Source organism: Macrosteles quadrilineatus, unplaced genomic scaffold (genome assembly GCF_028750875.1).
Source record: "Macrosteles quadrilineatus isolate MER2022 unplaced genomic scaffold, UCM_ALF_1.0 Scaffold_6__1_contigs__length_79288215, whole genome shotgun sequence".
Taxonomy (NCBI): domain Eukaryota; kingdom Metazoa; phylum Arthropoda; class Insecta; order Hemiptera; family Cicadellidae; genus Macrosteles; species Macrosteles quadrilineatus.
In genome coordinates this window covers 67,731,070-67,746,523 of record NW_026542599.1, presented here as the reverse complement: position 1 = coordinate 67,746,523, position 15,454 = coordinate 67,731,070, and the positions used below count along the sequence as shown (strand labels likewise).

General features: G+C 35.3%; 1 protein-coding gene across 1 annotated transcript; it reads right to left on the bottom strand.

Moving 5' to 3' along the window:
- Positions 1-3,517: 3,517 nt before the first annotated feature.
- On the bottom strand, positions 3,518-13,527 carry LOC128996562 (GTPase HRas). Its single transcript, XM_054421955.1, has 7 exons — positions 13,323-13,527; positions 11,417-11,465; positions 10,020-10,048; positions 9,206-9,290; positions 7,388-7,530; positions 6,398-6,558; positions 3,518-5,043 (listed from the first exon to the last, which is right to left on the bottom strand). Exons 1-7 carry the CDS (start codon positions 13,351-13,353, stop codon positions 4,972-4,974), a joined length of 570 nt encoding a protein of 189 aa, XP_054277930.1. The 5' UTR covers positions 13,354-13,527; the 3' UTR covers positions 3,518-4,971.
- Between the last annotated feature and the right edge of the window lie 1,927 nt (positions 13,528-15,454).

The window sequence follows — 15,454 nt, the reverse complement described above, 5'->3', positions numbered from 1 at the left end:
CAATAAGGTTTGTTTGCCAAAACTTACAACCTATAGAAACTGGAAACCTAACCTCAAATGTACGATAACAATGTAAATGCCTGACTACCTTCATTCATGTTTGGGATTACAGGATTACGGAGTATCCCAACCACGGAACTCCCCCCCCGGTTTCACAAAATTCTGACTAGTTACTGCTTTCGGCCTGCTGTCAGTTTGGTTTAACAAAATTTTGTCAGGCCAATCTTGCATACAGACGGTCAGTTTTAACTGTCAGTTAAGACTGACAAATAAAACATACTGACAAATAAATAATACAGACGGTCAGTTTTATTTGTCAGTCTTAACTGACAGTTAAAACTGACCGTCTGTGGGTTCAGGAAGGCCAACTGAACTCCCGAACAGACAGAGATGGGAATCACTCAATCTGGCTGGAGATCAAGGAATATCAATCAATCAATCATTGAGATGGGGATGCCACTTAGGTGACTGAGTAGGAAGTCACGCAACTGAACTCATTCCACATTTTAGTCTGCCACAACTGCTAGCTTCAATTCAAACGTCACATTGTCAGTCTATCTATTAAGCTAACAACACTGGTCAACTCTTGACTCATTCCACTCTTGACTGAATTACTTGGAGAGATAGTTTGCTCAAGTCAGATTCATCAGACTTGGAGCAAGGGTTGACAGTTGTAGCAGTTGTTTTAACTGCTAGGATGTAGCAGTATTTGTTGGCTTGCTGAAACTTGACTAAGTAGACTTATCCGAGGGAAACTAGGAAAGATAAATGAGGCTGAATATAAAATAAGAGAGTATTTATATAGAAGCTAAACTGTATATAATATTACAAATAAAATATCAGTAATAAATCAAAATCTATATAATAATACAACAGAAAATAGAATCAAGATGGGAAATCTATGAGGACATTTGAACAGTTTTTACCGAGTCTTTCCCACATATGCTTGGGACAGGTGTTTCGTAAAGGACACGTGAATCATGGCAAAGTTTGAAAACAGAAACGTATCATAGCTGTGTCAAACCGGTCCAAGTTAATATTACAAAATGCACACACTTTAGACAAGTGAACTTAAAAGTTCAACAAATTTCTATACCCTTATACAATTTATGTAAAATTTCACTTGTAATCAACTATAAAAATACCCCTGCTGCAGCAAACCTGCAGACTTAGCGAATTTCCATCTGCCTGATTGGATTTAAACTAAAATGTCTCATTAAAAATATCACATTTTTTCCCTATTTAAACAGAATTAGTTTAATGAGTACTTAGGTTTGCTGCAACAGGGAGGGTAAAAAAGTTTTTTTTTATATAAAATATTAAAAGGTACTGTGGTTTAGTAAGAAATTAATGTATTTTCCAAATTAGATTAAAATATGTTCATAAACAAGCTAACTACAACAGTTGACTTATTCTCCATAAGAATAACATGGGAATTTTAAAATTACAATTTTTTGAATTTTCTCCGTAACAATTAGGCGCATAATAACGCTTCAATATACTAAATTATTTGTTTTTTTAAGCTCTACAAAATGGTTTAAAAAGAAATTGTGAAATTCTGTGTTTTTAGGGTAAAATATGAGAAAAACCTATTTTTACCCCATAAAACCCCCCATAAACCCCCGTTCCCATAGTCCGATCATGCTGGTTCGCGAACTCATTCAAGTTTATCCCGCCTTACACCTTCAAACCAAATTTTATCAAAATCGGACAAAAATTACTCAAGTTATCGTGCGGATGGACACATATATATATATATATATATATATATATATATATATATATATCTCTATATATAGATATATAAAAATTTGAACGAATGGTGTTTTTGGCCTCTGGGGACATCAAAATGAAAAAGTAAATCGGTCCCGGGCTTAGGTCTTACCATGAGACCTACGGTAATAGCTACTTCCCTATAGGGAAATTCGCTAATAAAACTATTTAATGATAATTTAAAATTCAACACACATATTTAAGTCGACTTACAACTAACACTCTAACAGGCACAAATCAATCAAGAAGAGTTACCAAGTATTGATGTAGCATTTCTTAAGTAATCAACTTGAATATAAATTTAGGTGATATTTATTGTATTCAAAACCAGCCCCAATCACTTAAAAGTTAAAAATCACTCCAATACACATAAGACACCAAATTATAGCTGGGAATGAGTTTACAAGATTGATTCATCGCTGATTGCGCTAACAATAACAATTTACAATTTACTAATCATTAATCAACCACAGTAAGGTAAATGCTAGCAATACCATCAACACACTCAAAATGCATTTTTTGTTCAACTGACAATCCATTCAAAGACGTTCGAGAAACTTACACTCTATTTCCTGGGTGGTAAATTTATTTACATATTTTCACTTTCCGTCAGGTTAGAACAGAACGTAACTAACATTAACTAGACCTACGTAAAGTGAAGCTCATGCTTCACTCTTAACTACCGAGTTTTATATACACAATTTCTTATACACAGTAAGAAAATATAAAATTACTGACATTTCTGAGATCTCACAATATGAAAGACTTGAAACAGTTGACCGAGAAACCCTACAAAATCAAATGAGGTTTGACCAGACTTTTGGAGGGGTTCTTAGCGATAAAAACTTGTAAAACTGTGATTCCCAGATTTATACATTCAACATACACTATAATCAAAAGTAACTAGGCAAACTGAACGTATTAAAATCTTCAACTCCATTTAGAACTGTATTAAGGAATTTTTCATCTAAATTTACATCTTATGAATTACATGCAAAAGACAATGTGCGTTTAATAAGTGCAACTGATGTATTTGCAGTTTCAAATAATTCCCCTGTAAATTTTTGGGTGCTTATTTTAGTGTGGTGGAATAATAATGTTTGCACTTACAAGTAAAAAATATGATACAAAGTCACAAATCTCAAGTACCGGTATGAATGTTCTAACTTTTCAAACATAATCTTGGGTTTACAAATACTTATTTTTGGCAAAAATATAATATTGCATAGTTTTCAGTCAGATTCCGCATAGAGAATAATTGTTGATCGGTTATTCAAATTTAAAACATTTTTAGAAATCGAGCCAATTATTATTAGTTCAAGGATTTAAATGAAACCCTTAAAATCAGCAGTCAAATTAGCATTTTAAACAATCTTTGACTGGGAACAACTTGTGCAAGACTTTTTCAATGAATTATGCAACATTGATACTGAAACTATTTGAACACCTAAAACAATATCTATAATGTAGCATATCTTAAAGAAATTTAGGTGATCAATAATATTTTACAGAAGTGTACAAAGAATGCTTAGATATCTAAAGCCTAACCTAAGCAAATATGTAAGACAAATTGCAGCAATAAATGAAATTATTTTATACAATTTGTGCAAAGGTTGTTCTTGTGCTTCTACTTTAAATAAATAGTAATAATGTGCATGATGATAAAAAGGTCTAAAAAATATCTCTGTTGTAAAATAGTACGAAAGTGTCATAAGGTAACTTTTGATGAATTTTTCAAATATTAAATATTTTATAAATATTAATAATAGAATACATCTCAAGGTTTTTCATGTTGTTTACAGAAATTAAATACACTTTACCACTCAATTATTGTTTGCAGTGTATTGAAAAAAATACATATTTATCCATCCATGCTATTTTTGTTCTGCATTACGTTTCTACTTCTTAAAATCATTCTTTCCGATTATTATGAAACCGAGACAATATAACGGGTAGAAATCATTTCATAGAGAGACCTTAAAAATAGGTGCTAAAACTTCCTAGCTATCTATGTTAAACTAAAAAAAAAACACTTATTCCTACCGTCCAAAATAAAATATTTGAGTTCATTATAGATTAAACCAGAACTCTTTTCAACAGCATAAAATAAGTATAGAGGTACAACAAAGTATCCGTGGATAAAACACGACACTGATTTTAAATGTTGAATTTACACAACTAGTGATATTTAAAAAGGTTTATCTCAGAAGGCGAAAGTGCAGGTTGGCACATGTATTTACAATTAGGATGAGAATCGTTAGTTGTAAAAACAAAACATTTTCCTGATTTATTCAAAGAAAACTGTGCTTCTTACAAGGGTGAGTATATTCTATCAGTTAAAATGTACACAAATATGTTATACTCCTTGAATTAATTTAGCACCTCAATGAGTATGATCTCTAGGTAGGGGGATTAACAGTCAAACACCTGTCCCAAAACAAACTGTGCGCAGTGAGAACAAACCACTGAGACTGAGGCGTTGATTCAACGAATGCTCACCTAGATCGTTCATTCAACATAGTCTGCGCTAACCTTGTCACAAAAACCAATTACATACTATAAAGGCTGTAAGGATTTAACAATAAACAGTTTAGACGGATATATACAATGGTTCAAGACTTGATATTGAAAAACATGAACCTTTTCTCACTTCGTAATTGGGCGATTTTAAGACTTTTTACACCTTTTTGGCTTTAGAACGAATAAAATCTGTGTTCTGCACTATTATCAATAGTAATCTTATTGGATAAGAAACTCCATGTGCGACAATAGTTAGCTCTTTGAGGCCTCGGCTGGGATACAAAACAAAAGCTACTAGCGACATAATACAACCGATATTGCTCATCCACTTGATATTGGTGGTTGAAATACCAGTTAAACCCAAGCTCTTTCTGTATCCTGCAAGCATCTCTAAGATCCTTTATCTCGCCCAAGCATTCTTGCATAGAGAAAGTAATCTCTTGAAAAACCATGAGTCAAACAGTAAAATGTGTGTAAATACCGAGTGATACGAGTCATGCGACACCGCAACTGATGTACCCTCAAAGCAGATTAGCAAGCACTCTCGTCCCCACCCAGTGTAAAAGTGATCTGAAAATCGCCCACAAGGTTCCTACACGGTAACGCACGATCGAGGTGTAACATGTCCAGGCTGGAGCGCCTTGCGTTGAGTCTCTACATTACGCGGAATGTGCACTTTTAGAACAACTGACAGTATTTTCTTTTCCCTTTTCCGCCTCTCTTTCCCTTTGTCTTGCCTCTGTGCTCCTTCTGCAAACATGACACAAGAGTTGAAACTGTTGATTCTTTTCACTTATATTTAGTAAAACCTATTTCCTCTGACTGTCATTCAAATTCAAATAATCTTTATTTGTTAGTAGTATACATACATAAATAGTGTCAAATACAGGTATTGAAAAATGAAAAACAAAGGTTTCTTAGAATTAACAATGCAAAAATTGACTTTACTTCCTACAACTCATCGAAAGAATAAATAGCTTTGTCGATGAGGTACTGCTTCAATTTAATTTTGAATTATTTGTTGACACCTCATCTGTTATGCTTTTTGGAATTTTGTTATACAATTTTGAACCAGCATATTTAGGTTTCTTTTTGAAAAGTTCCAGAGGGTGAGAGCTCATTGCAATACAGCCCCAATTTCTGGTGTTATATTCACGATTGTCACCGATTAGCTCCAATTCCTGAAATCTATTTTTTATGGATAAAACTGTTTCAAAAACATACATTCCATAAACAGTCATGATGTTTTCTAATTTAAAATAATCTTTAACTGAAGTTCTGGGTTGTAAATTACAAATGATTCTAATGGTTTTTTTTGCATCATCAAAATGGAGTTTAAGTTTTCTTTAGTAGTTGCACCATATAGAGATAGCCCAAATGATAACTTTACAACTGTTAGAGATTCTATTTTCACAAAAATTTTTCAGCCTAACCAATACGTCAGAAGAAATTTTAGTGAGTAATTGTTCAACATGACGGTTCCATATAAATGTACTTTCTATTTCTAATCCTAAAAATTGTATGCTGTCTTTAAATTCAATTTTTTTGTCAAATATGGTAACATTAGGTTGGGTAAATTGGGTCAAGTAAGCTCAGTTTCAACTTCAAGGCTACATTGCAGATTGAAACATATAAAGATTTGACCAGGTTAAAAATTATTATGTTAAAAATTTTAAAACAGATTAATATACAAGATTTTCTAACAGTTAAAATGAAAGCATACAATGTTTTTAACAGGTTGTCAACAGCTGTCAACTCCTTTGTATGTGTAGTCTACTGACACTCAGTGGTGATTGAGTTATACTAAAAAACTAAAGCTAATTTGTAAAATAAATGTTAATTTTGTATGATCAAAATACGTAAAGGATTTAATTGAGAATACTTTCTTCTATGACACATTGATTTACAATAAATTTTCCCTTCCTTAATGTTATCGTCTTAGATCTTGTATGAAGTGAATCATCAAGAGGGAATGAGGGAAAAACATAGGTTTTTCTCATTTACTAAAACTATGTACAACCGGGTGGTTTTGATTAACTTCTTCTAGGCTCACTTTTGCAATTTTTTTTGTACAAAATAAGAAGTTTATAACTGTTGTACTCACATCTTTCCTAATTTCCCGTACTAGTGTGTAGAAAGCATCATCAACGCCTTGTCGTGTTTTGGCCGATGTCTCTACAAACGGGATACCGTAGCTTCGCGCGACGTCCTGCGCTGTTGAGATCTCCACCGCCCGGGTCGGCAGATCACACTTGTTGCCCACTACTGTTTAAAAACAAACTCACAATAAACCAACTGTAGGAGTCTGTTATTGGTGTACAATAACAAAGTCACCTAAACAACGCTACATTAAACTAAATTACATTTCAAGCCCTTCAATATGGTTTAGAAAAAAGTCCGCTGAGTGTAAAATTATCTCACGCTGAACCAACCAGTAGAAACATGACAAAAAACTCCTCCAGGAACCAGCTTACAACTTCTAAATTATTCTTATTCATGACAGTTGTCTAATTTTGGACATTGAAAGTTGAAACAAGTTTTTTTACCAGTTGGATAGAATTTAAAAAAAATGTCCAATAAGGTTACAACCGAGAAAGTCCTCTTGTGCTAAGGAAAAGACTATTCATTGTATTTAAATGTAATAAGAGGTTTCTACAAGATATAAACAGAAGAAAGAATCTCTGAAAATCAAAAAAGGGAGCTTTGACAAAACTATGATCCTAGAAGATTGGTCCAGCAATGGTGACTTGAAGGGCTTAAAGAAATACTGAGATTTCTGACTTTTAAACTATGATTATTTCAGTTGACACAAAATCAATGGTCAGTATATTGACTTTGTCCGAGAAATTTAAAATTAAAAATTAAGTGGTAGGCTAGTATTAAACTCCATTACGCCTAGTACCGGTAGGGGCCAAAAATCAATATTTGGTATCCTTCACCGTAGAGGTTGTTTATTGACTCCCATTGCATTATTGTAGTCCCTAATGACGATCAAGAATTGATTGTGATTCCCGACAAAGACACAATAAATATTCAAGAACTATGATTGAACTAGGACACTACTATGCAGAAGACAATACCAGGCGATACTTACAAACCATAGGCACCTCTTCTGCATCCTTTACTCTTTTAATCTGTTCCCTATAATTGCTGATGTCTTCGAATGATTTGGCGTTGTTTATTGCAAACACCAATAGAAAGCCTTCTCCTGTTCTCATGTACTGGTCCCTCATTGCACTGAAACCAAAATACCATTAATCAGAGAGTGGCAATATTTTATTTTAAATGTGTTTTTTTTTTAAGCAATTAGCTTAGGAATATAAAGAAGAAAGAAATTACACAAAAAACTAACTGTCCTTAATGGCACATGAATATTCTCTGGGATTATTTCAATAAAGATTTTTCTGTTGCCTATTGGCCTACAAAAAGAGGTTCAGGCAGTTTATAGCACACACAAACGTATTGCGACCTATCTGTGTGCTATTACATAGAGTAAGGTACAGAGGAAACCTACTAGTGGGACTATCGTGCGCTTTCAGCTCTAGTATGTGCCAGAAATATACTTGTGACGAGCTAGGAAGAGCTTGTTTGAAATAACTAGTGAAAAAGTGTTTCCAAAATAGAGAAGTCATTTTGAAACCTATCACTAAAATAATGGAATTGCAGTAGAAACTCGATAACAAGTCTTTTGGGGATGATAAATAACTTTATGTCAAGACAGGCTTCTCAAGGAGTTTTGCACATTTGATCAGGGGTGATGTAAAATTAAGGGTATTTGAAAAAAATACTTGTTATTTAGGGCAATTTGGAGGAAATTTAATAAGGATTAGTTTATTATTACCGTGAATCGCTAAATAATTATTGATAATGAAAAATTGTTAACAACTTCAATGTTCAAACTCTACCTCTTATAATACAAATCCTAATAATATAAACACACACGGTAGCAATTAAACGCTCTTCGATACTAAAAGGGCCTTGAACTGGGCGACACCACCTCCTAGGGCCGAGGCGGTGGTGGGGGAAGAGAGAGTGAGGCTTCATTCTCTCTCTCCACTGTTCCCTTAATACTCATGTACGAATATTTGCTGAAGAGTCGTGTTTAAATAACAATGTAGGCCTACTACGTGCTGAAATATTGTGTAAACACACTTTTCACCAAAATTGCGTTGTTGCATTGTGTTATGGTGTTGTGAGTATTGAAATAAAAGGAGAATTATTATATTATATAGTTATAATTCCAATATTATATATATCGTATCCACTGGCGTAGAAACAAAAAAATAATTTAAAAAATAAAATAATAATAATACATAAAGCGGTAGGACGGACACTGCTTGTCTTTAGGTGGGAATAGTTTAATAATAATGAATGTTGAATTTATGAATAACATAGTTACCTAGTCACTGATTAAGATTAGGACACTCTTAAACATAACAAACAAGGACAGTTAGGTCTAACTTTGATCATAGATCAAACATACTCCCTCAGTAGATCTCACCCTTATGGAACAGCTGAAGCTAATTGTTAGTCCTATCCGGTGCACTTAGAGGTTGAGTTTTGCTTACAATTTGTTTCTTGTTATTTCACCCATTTAAAACCTCGTTTGACCAAATTAAACTATTTAATCCTAAAAAATAACTCTTTACCTAGTTATATAGGGTAACCAAACAGTAAAGCACTAATCATGATATTAACCCTAAAATAATAGAAACAAAATTTTGTCGGCACTAACACCCCGTGTCACCCGACGTGAACTAGACACAAAAAACGAGCTTCAAAATTTACAATGGGAAGAGAAGTCTACCTGTGGTTGGTTATTCTATGCTTTGATCCATCTAAAAGCTACAGCATTTTCTCAGGATTGAACCAACGACCTTCTGTTTACGAGGCAAACTCTTTGCACACTCACCTATATTCTTCTTGTCCTGCTGTGTCCAGAATGTCCAACAGGCAAGTTTCTCCGTCTATTACGACCTGCTTACGATACGAGTCCTCTGAAACATCAATTTATACTTTTAATACTTTTAACTGAAATGACGACCATAGGAAATAAGTTAATATGGTAAAATTTATAACAACTACAACATTTGACATCTATATATTAATAGGCAAGCATATTTCTTTAAAACCTTTTTTCTCAGCTTGTGTGCATCGCAGGGAAAATCTGCGCATCCTGTTGGAAAGATATTTTCCTGAAGATGTGCAGAACCCCTTTGTAAATTAAAATAGGCTCAAAAATAAACACAAAAATGAATTTAAAATTTTGAAAAATTAACATGGATCTTATGGCAGGCAAGCATGTTTCTTTAAAACCTTTTTTCTCAGCTTGTGTGCATCGCAGGGAAAATCTGCGCATATCCTGTTGGAAAGATATTTTCCTGTAGATGTGCAGAATCCCTTTGTAAATTAAAATAGGCTAAAAAATAAACACAAAAAATGAATATAAATTTTGAAAAATAACATGTGGATCTTATGGGTTGCCATGCTTTTGTGTTCGTATTTAAGTGTTACCTATTTGACGACTCTGCACAGCCTCAGGGATCAAGAGGATTTTTGACTTGGTTGTAAGATTGAAAATGAACTTTTAAGGTACGAAACCTTGGTCGCTAAATAAATACGGATCACCGACAGTACAACAAGCATTTCACATTTTTATTATTTGTAAAAACGTGATCCAGAGGTTAAACATGTTTATTTTGTAGCAATAAAAACACTTTACTTACCAATTGTGGGATCATATTCATCCACGAAGCTGCAACAAAAGAGGTACTTTAAAAAACAGAAAAGCTAATTGTTTTTTAAATCAGTTAGCCTAAAGCAAAGCAATTTCATTGAAGTGTAAGTTAATTGAGAATTAGGTCAAACATGTTATACAAAAATACAGATCATTTTCTTTTAATTCACCACCAAATTAACTTAATATTTACTCATCATTGCCTCCAGGATTGATAATTGACAATATAAATAGGTTACATACCTTACGTCGTCAATCCTAAAATTAGTCTATGGCGACTAGTTTCGAAACATCAAGGTTTCATTGTCGTTACACTACACGCTGAAAAACGAATTGAAGAAACATAACGTAACTTTAGCTTGCAAAACTTCGAATAAATTAGAAAGCCCCCTAAATCCACGTACTACCGAAATAACTCATTCAAACAGCCTTGAGGACACTGGAGTATATAAACTGTCTTGCAGTGATTGTACTAAAATATAGCCTATATAGGACAAATAGGTCGTTCGTTCAAGAAAAGGTTCAACGAACACCTTCCTAAACCTAAATCGAGAACCCAACGCTCCAAGTTCGCCGAACACCTGATTAACGAAAACCACAATGTTAATAGCTGCAATGATAGCCTAAATATTATACACAAATGCACCAAAGGCTCCTTAATGAACGTTCTAGAAAGCTTAGAAATCTACAAAGCAACAAAAAAACATCCTCACAACATTTTAAATGAAAAACTAAATTTTGGCCGTAACATAATATTTGATAGGATTGAAGACATTGATAACGGAAGCGCTCACAATCAGCTGTTTCGCCCCCTCCAAGGTCAATGTCAACAGACAGGAGTCGGTTAGTTGAATCGTGTCCGTCACCGCGGTACTTATGGCCGGCCGCGCATTCATTTTTGTAAATAGTTTGTGTCCGTGTTCGTGTGTATATGTTAAATGTACTGTGTATAATGACAACGACAAGATGTCACAATGTTTTTAAGAGGCAAGAGGCTTGACAATGAAACCTTAATGTTTCGAAACTAGTCGCCATAGACTAATTTTAGGATTGACGACGTAAGGTATGTAACCTATTTATATTGTTAATATTTACATTTTAGGCCTATCTTTTTTACCGTTCATGTTTGGCTTTGTCTAACATAATCTTACCGATAACTTATGGTAAACCTAGCATATCAGGTGGTGAATTAACGGAAATAAAGAAGATGGTAGGCTACTAACTGAACGAATGGATATGGAATAATATTATTAAACTGAAAAATATATTTTGCAAGTTTTACTAGGTTTCTTACTCGTTGCTACTTAGCAAAACAGCCTAATGTTAATTAAAATCAAGCGTTTTTTTAACACGGTCTAGAACTATTATTTTTTTTTTTTTACTCACTGATTTTGGATAAGCTGGATCGTCAAGGCACTCTTACCAACACCTCCAGCTGAAATAGAAAAGATGCTTGATTCCAAAGACCTTTCAAAATACTGTATAGCTTTGGTCTTCCATTTAAATGGCTGATATGGGTACTTTGGTATTACACCGACCACACCTAATTTGGGTTAGGTTACCACACCTAGGTTAGGTTAAGTTAGTAGGATAAGATAACCTTACCAACTTACGGGTACCAATTTCGGTATGTGGTCACAATAATACCAAATTACCCTGATATGAAATAGGCCTATTAGTTATTGCAAAATAATATTAACTTAATTGAACTATAAAACATAACTTATTCAGGGTAGACTTCCGCAGAGAACCTACGATATATCAAACATTTTTCTTTCTAATTAAAAAGACATAAGTATAAAACATATTTGGTTTACAAAACTATAAACTATCAGGCAACTATACCTAATGTAAAAGCCTTACTTTAGTTTTACTTTTACTTTTAAGGTATCCCACAAAAACCAAATTGATCACGTTCAGCAGGAAATTAAATACAGTGTTAGCTGAGTACTCTCTTGATGGTAACCGGGTTCGATATAGGCCTATTAGGCTAGTTTAGTTAGTTAGGTTAACCTAACCTAAATGAAATAATCGAAGAATAGATATATCGATCGATATATTCATTCAAATGAGTGTAGGTCAGATACTTTGCAGCTTTTTTCTCTTTGCATAAACACATCGGGCACTAGGTTATTGTGGTAGATTTTTATGCTCTGCCTTAAGTCAAACATAATCGTGCAACTTAAGGAGAATGCCCAGCTTAACCTAACAACACTAATAAACAGAAAGCCTACCCAGGCTGACACTAACTGAAACCCCCGGTCTGTGAGACCCCATTTGAAAATAATGGAACCTACCTAAAAACACACAAACCGAAACCCTGGGCCTGTGAGGCCCCGCTTTAAAATACACTAACGCTGGGCTTCTGAGACGAGCATGATATGAACAGACAACCTGTCAAGGTCACGGCACCCACGCAAAATGAACAAGCAATATATATCAACAGATATTTAGGGGAGGAAAAGGGGGGAAGGTAAGTTATTGAGGTAATGGAATCCCCCAAGTAAACAGTGTTGCCAACATGCGTTTGTGAAAATCCCCGTGGGCTTGTCAGACCGGCGTTTCGGTAACTTATTAGTGTTAATATCTAAGTTAATAAGTGAATGATACGGTATTTGAAAGTTAATCTAAGTAAAGGTAAGTTTACAAAAAATAATCATTTCCTGTAAAATGCAACAAGTTAAAAGATTATCGGCTAGGTAGCCTAGCCTATATGGCCTTTTTTTAACCCTTCATGGACTTTCTAATGTGGTTGTACCCAACATTTTTTGTTTAATTAAGTTAATTTAACTAGCCTACTGCAAGTGATAAGATGTGTAGGCCTAAATCTAGTAACTTTTTCACAAACTGGAGATGAACATTGTTAGCCTTTTGGTAACATATGACAAGTTATAGGCCTAGCCTGTAGTTGAAAGCCTTCTACACAATAGGCCTACACATTAGGACAAAAGATAGCCTAGTTAGGGCCTATATTGTTGATGTGATGTGTGAACCAATACACAGGTCTTAGGCAAACTCTTCTATTTATCAATAGTTACCCGCAACCAAGGCTGAGATATTGAGACAACTGGGAAAATTAAGAGACCTCAACAGACACACATTCTGGCTTGACCTTACTGAAAGTTTGTCCCAAAAATATTTTCATAATAAACAAACTGCAGTGTGAAGACATTTAAATCAAAGAATAATCCAAATTTATGCAATATAGGCTACATTTCCATAACAAAGAGCCTACATAGGCCTATAATACAAATGAGTCATTGGATTATTGCTCCTTGTGATGGGTACTTACCACCAACAACAACAAGTTTGTATTCCGTCATTTTTCAACTAAACGAATTTACGGCTTGTTCTATCAACAATACAAGTACTAAATCTGCTTCATTTAACTTAAAATAACAATACTGGCTCTTAAAATCTGCACTTTTAACTACTTGTCACGCCCAAATGTTTACTACTACAGAAAAAAATCATAAACGTTTGTGGCTTGTGCTTGTGTAGACAGAACACGCAAATTAATGAACTTTTACTGGTAAATACAATAATGCTATCTGCTGGGTACTCTTGCAACTACTTGACAAAAGACAGGCAAACTTAAAAAACTGTTCTTCGAATATCGTACATAGTGTATATAAAATCCGGTATAGTTATTAAAAGGGATTATTAGGAATTTTATTTGTTGTAGCAATCATAACGCATAAAACTTACGAAATAATTGGAATTCATGCATGCGATCCCTCATATAAAAGTTGAGTTATTGAGTCTGATTTGATTTGTTTTCTATTTATTTATTTATTTATTTCCATTCCAACGGCCGAAGACCATATATTACAATCAATCATTGAGATGGGAACGCCACCTAAACAACGGATAAATAAATAAACATTTTAATAGTTTAACAAGGCTTGTGAACGGGTTCTAGAAGGCACACGGAGGTCTACTTGGGCAAGTAAAGCGGGGCAGTCAATTTGGCCAATGAGACGTTTGTGAATAAGGAAAACAACGTCTGCCACATAGCGTCTCAAGTGAAGATCTAGCAGGTTTAAATTGTTTTAGAAGACGGCCACTGGGACTTCACGGTACTGCATGCCTTGACGGACACAGATGAAATCTGATGTATTTCTACTGGATACCTTCGAGTTTGTTGATGGGCCCTAGATGGAAGCCGGGTGGCCAAACTGGGCTGGCGTACTCGTACTCCAACAGCTGTCGTATAAGGGAGCAGTACAGAGTCTTGATTTTTGACAATAAAGTATTTCTCTCTCTCTCTCTCTCTCTCTCTCTCTCTCTCTCTTGAGAAATTGACAACAGTGGGGGCCACCGTTAGTAAGCAGCCTCGCCACGCTGAAAGCGGTGCTTCAAAATTGTCAGAAATCGGCTCAAGAACCATGGGCATATGCGGGTGCCTGCGACTGTGATAGGTGAGCATCGGTGTCCGAGGAGGTTTGGCCTGATTGGTGAAATGTAGGGCCTCGGTCGATGGACGGCGCAGGAGTGATTGGCAATACTCCTATGAACCGGGGAACACAAAAAAAACCATCACTAATGAATTGTATGTAGTTTTTCAGGTTTCAGTTTGACCTACACCAAAGAGAAGCTTTTGAAAAGATTTTTATATTTACATTAATTGCAAATCAAGATGTCGGCTGATCAATTGAGAACATTGAAGGAGGATGAGGCTAGGAGAGAAGAAGCCAGAAAGGCTGAAGAGGACAGGATAGCGGCGGAAAAGGAGTTCGTGGAAAAACACGAGAAGGAGAGGAGGTTGAGTAGCTCCAGGGGGTCCGCGTCTGCGTTGGGAGGAGGCTATCGATCGGGGACCAGCAGTATGGCGGAGTCGGAGTCCGAGGCGGAGAAGCAAAAGAAGAGGAATAGAAGCCCTGAGGAAAAGGAGAAAGAGAAAAGGAGGAAAGCCAGGAAGACTGAGGATTTGGAATCGGATGAGGAAGAAAAGGTCGAGGATGAAGACGACCCGTTAGTTTGCTTGAGTTTGGTTCTGGATAAGATGAAGGGATGGTTCAAACAGCCAACCATCATGAAAATGGTGACAAAGCCTCAGACAGAGAAGTTTGGAAGGTACTTGAACCGGTTCCAGGAAGAGCTGATTAGGGCAAGAGAGGATAGAGTCCGGATTGAAACAAGGTTGGAAGAACGAAGAGAGTTTTTAAAGATCGTGAGCTCCACCGTGCGACATGAAATGGACAATCTGAAGGACAAGGTTGTTCCAGGCGCGGCTGGAGTGAGCTACTCAGCAGTGCTGAAGAAAGATACCCCAATGGTTCCAAGGGTAACTGGAATGAAAGGACCCGTAGTCCAAGCACCGAAACAAATTATAGTGCGGCATGACACCTTGGAGACTGAAGAAGTGACTAAAACCTTGAAAAAGTTAGTACGGCCTTCTGAAATCGGCTTGAAAGTTAAGAG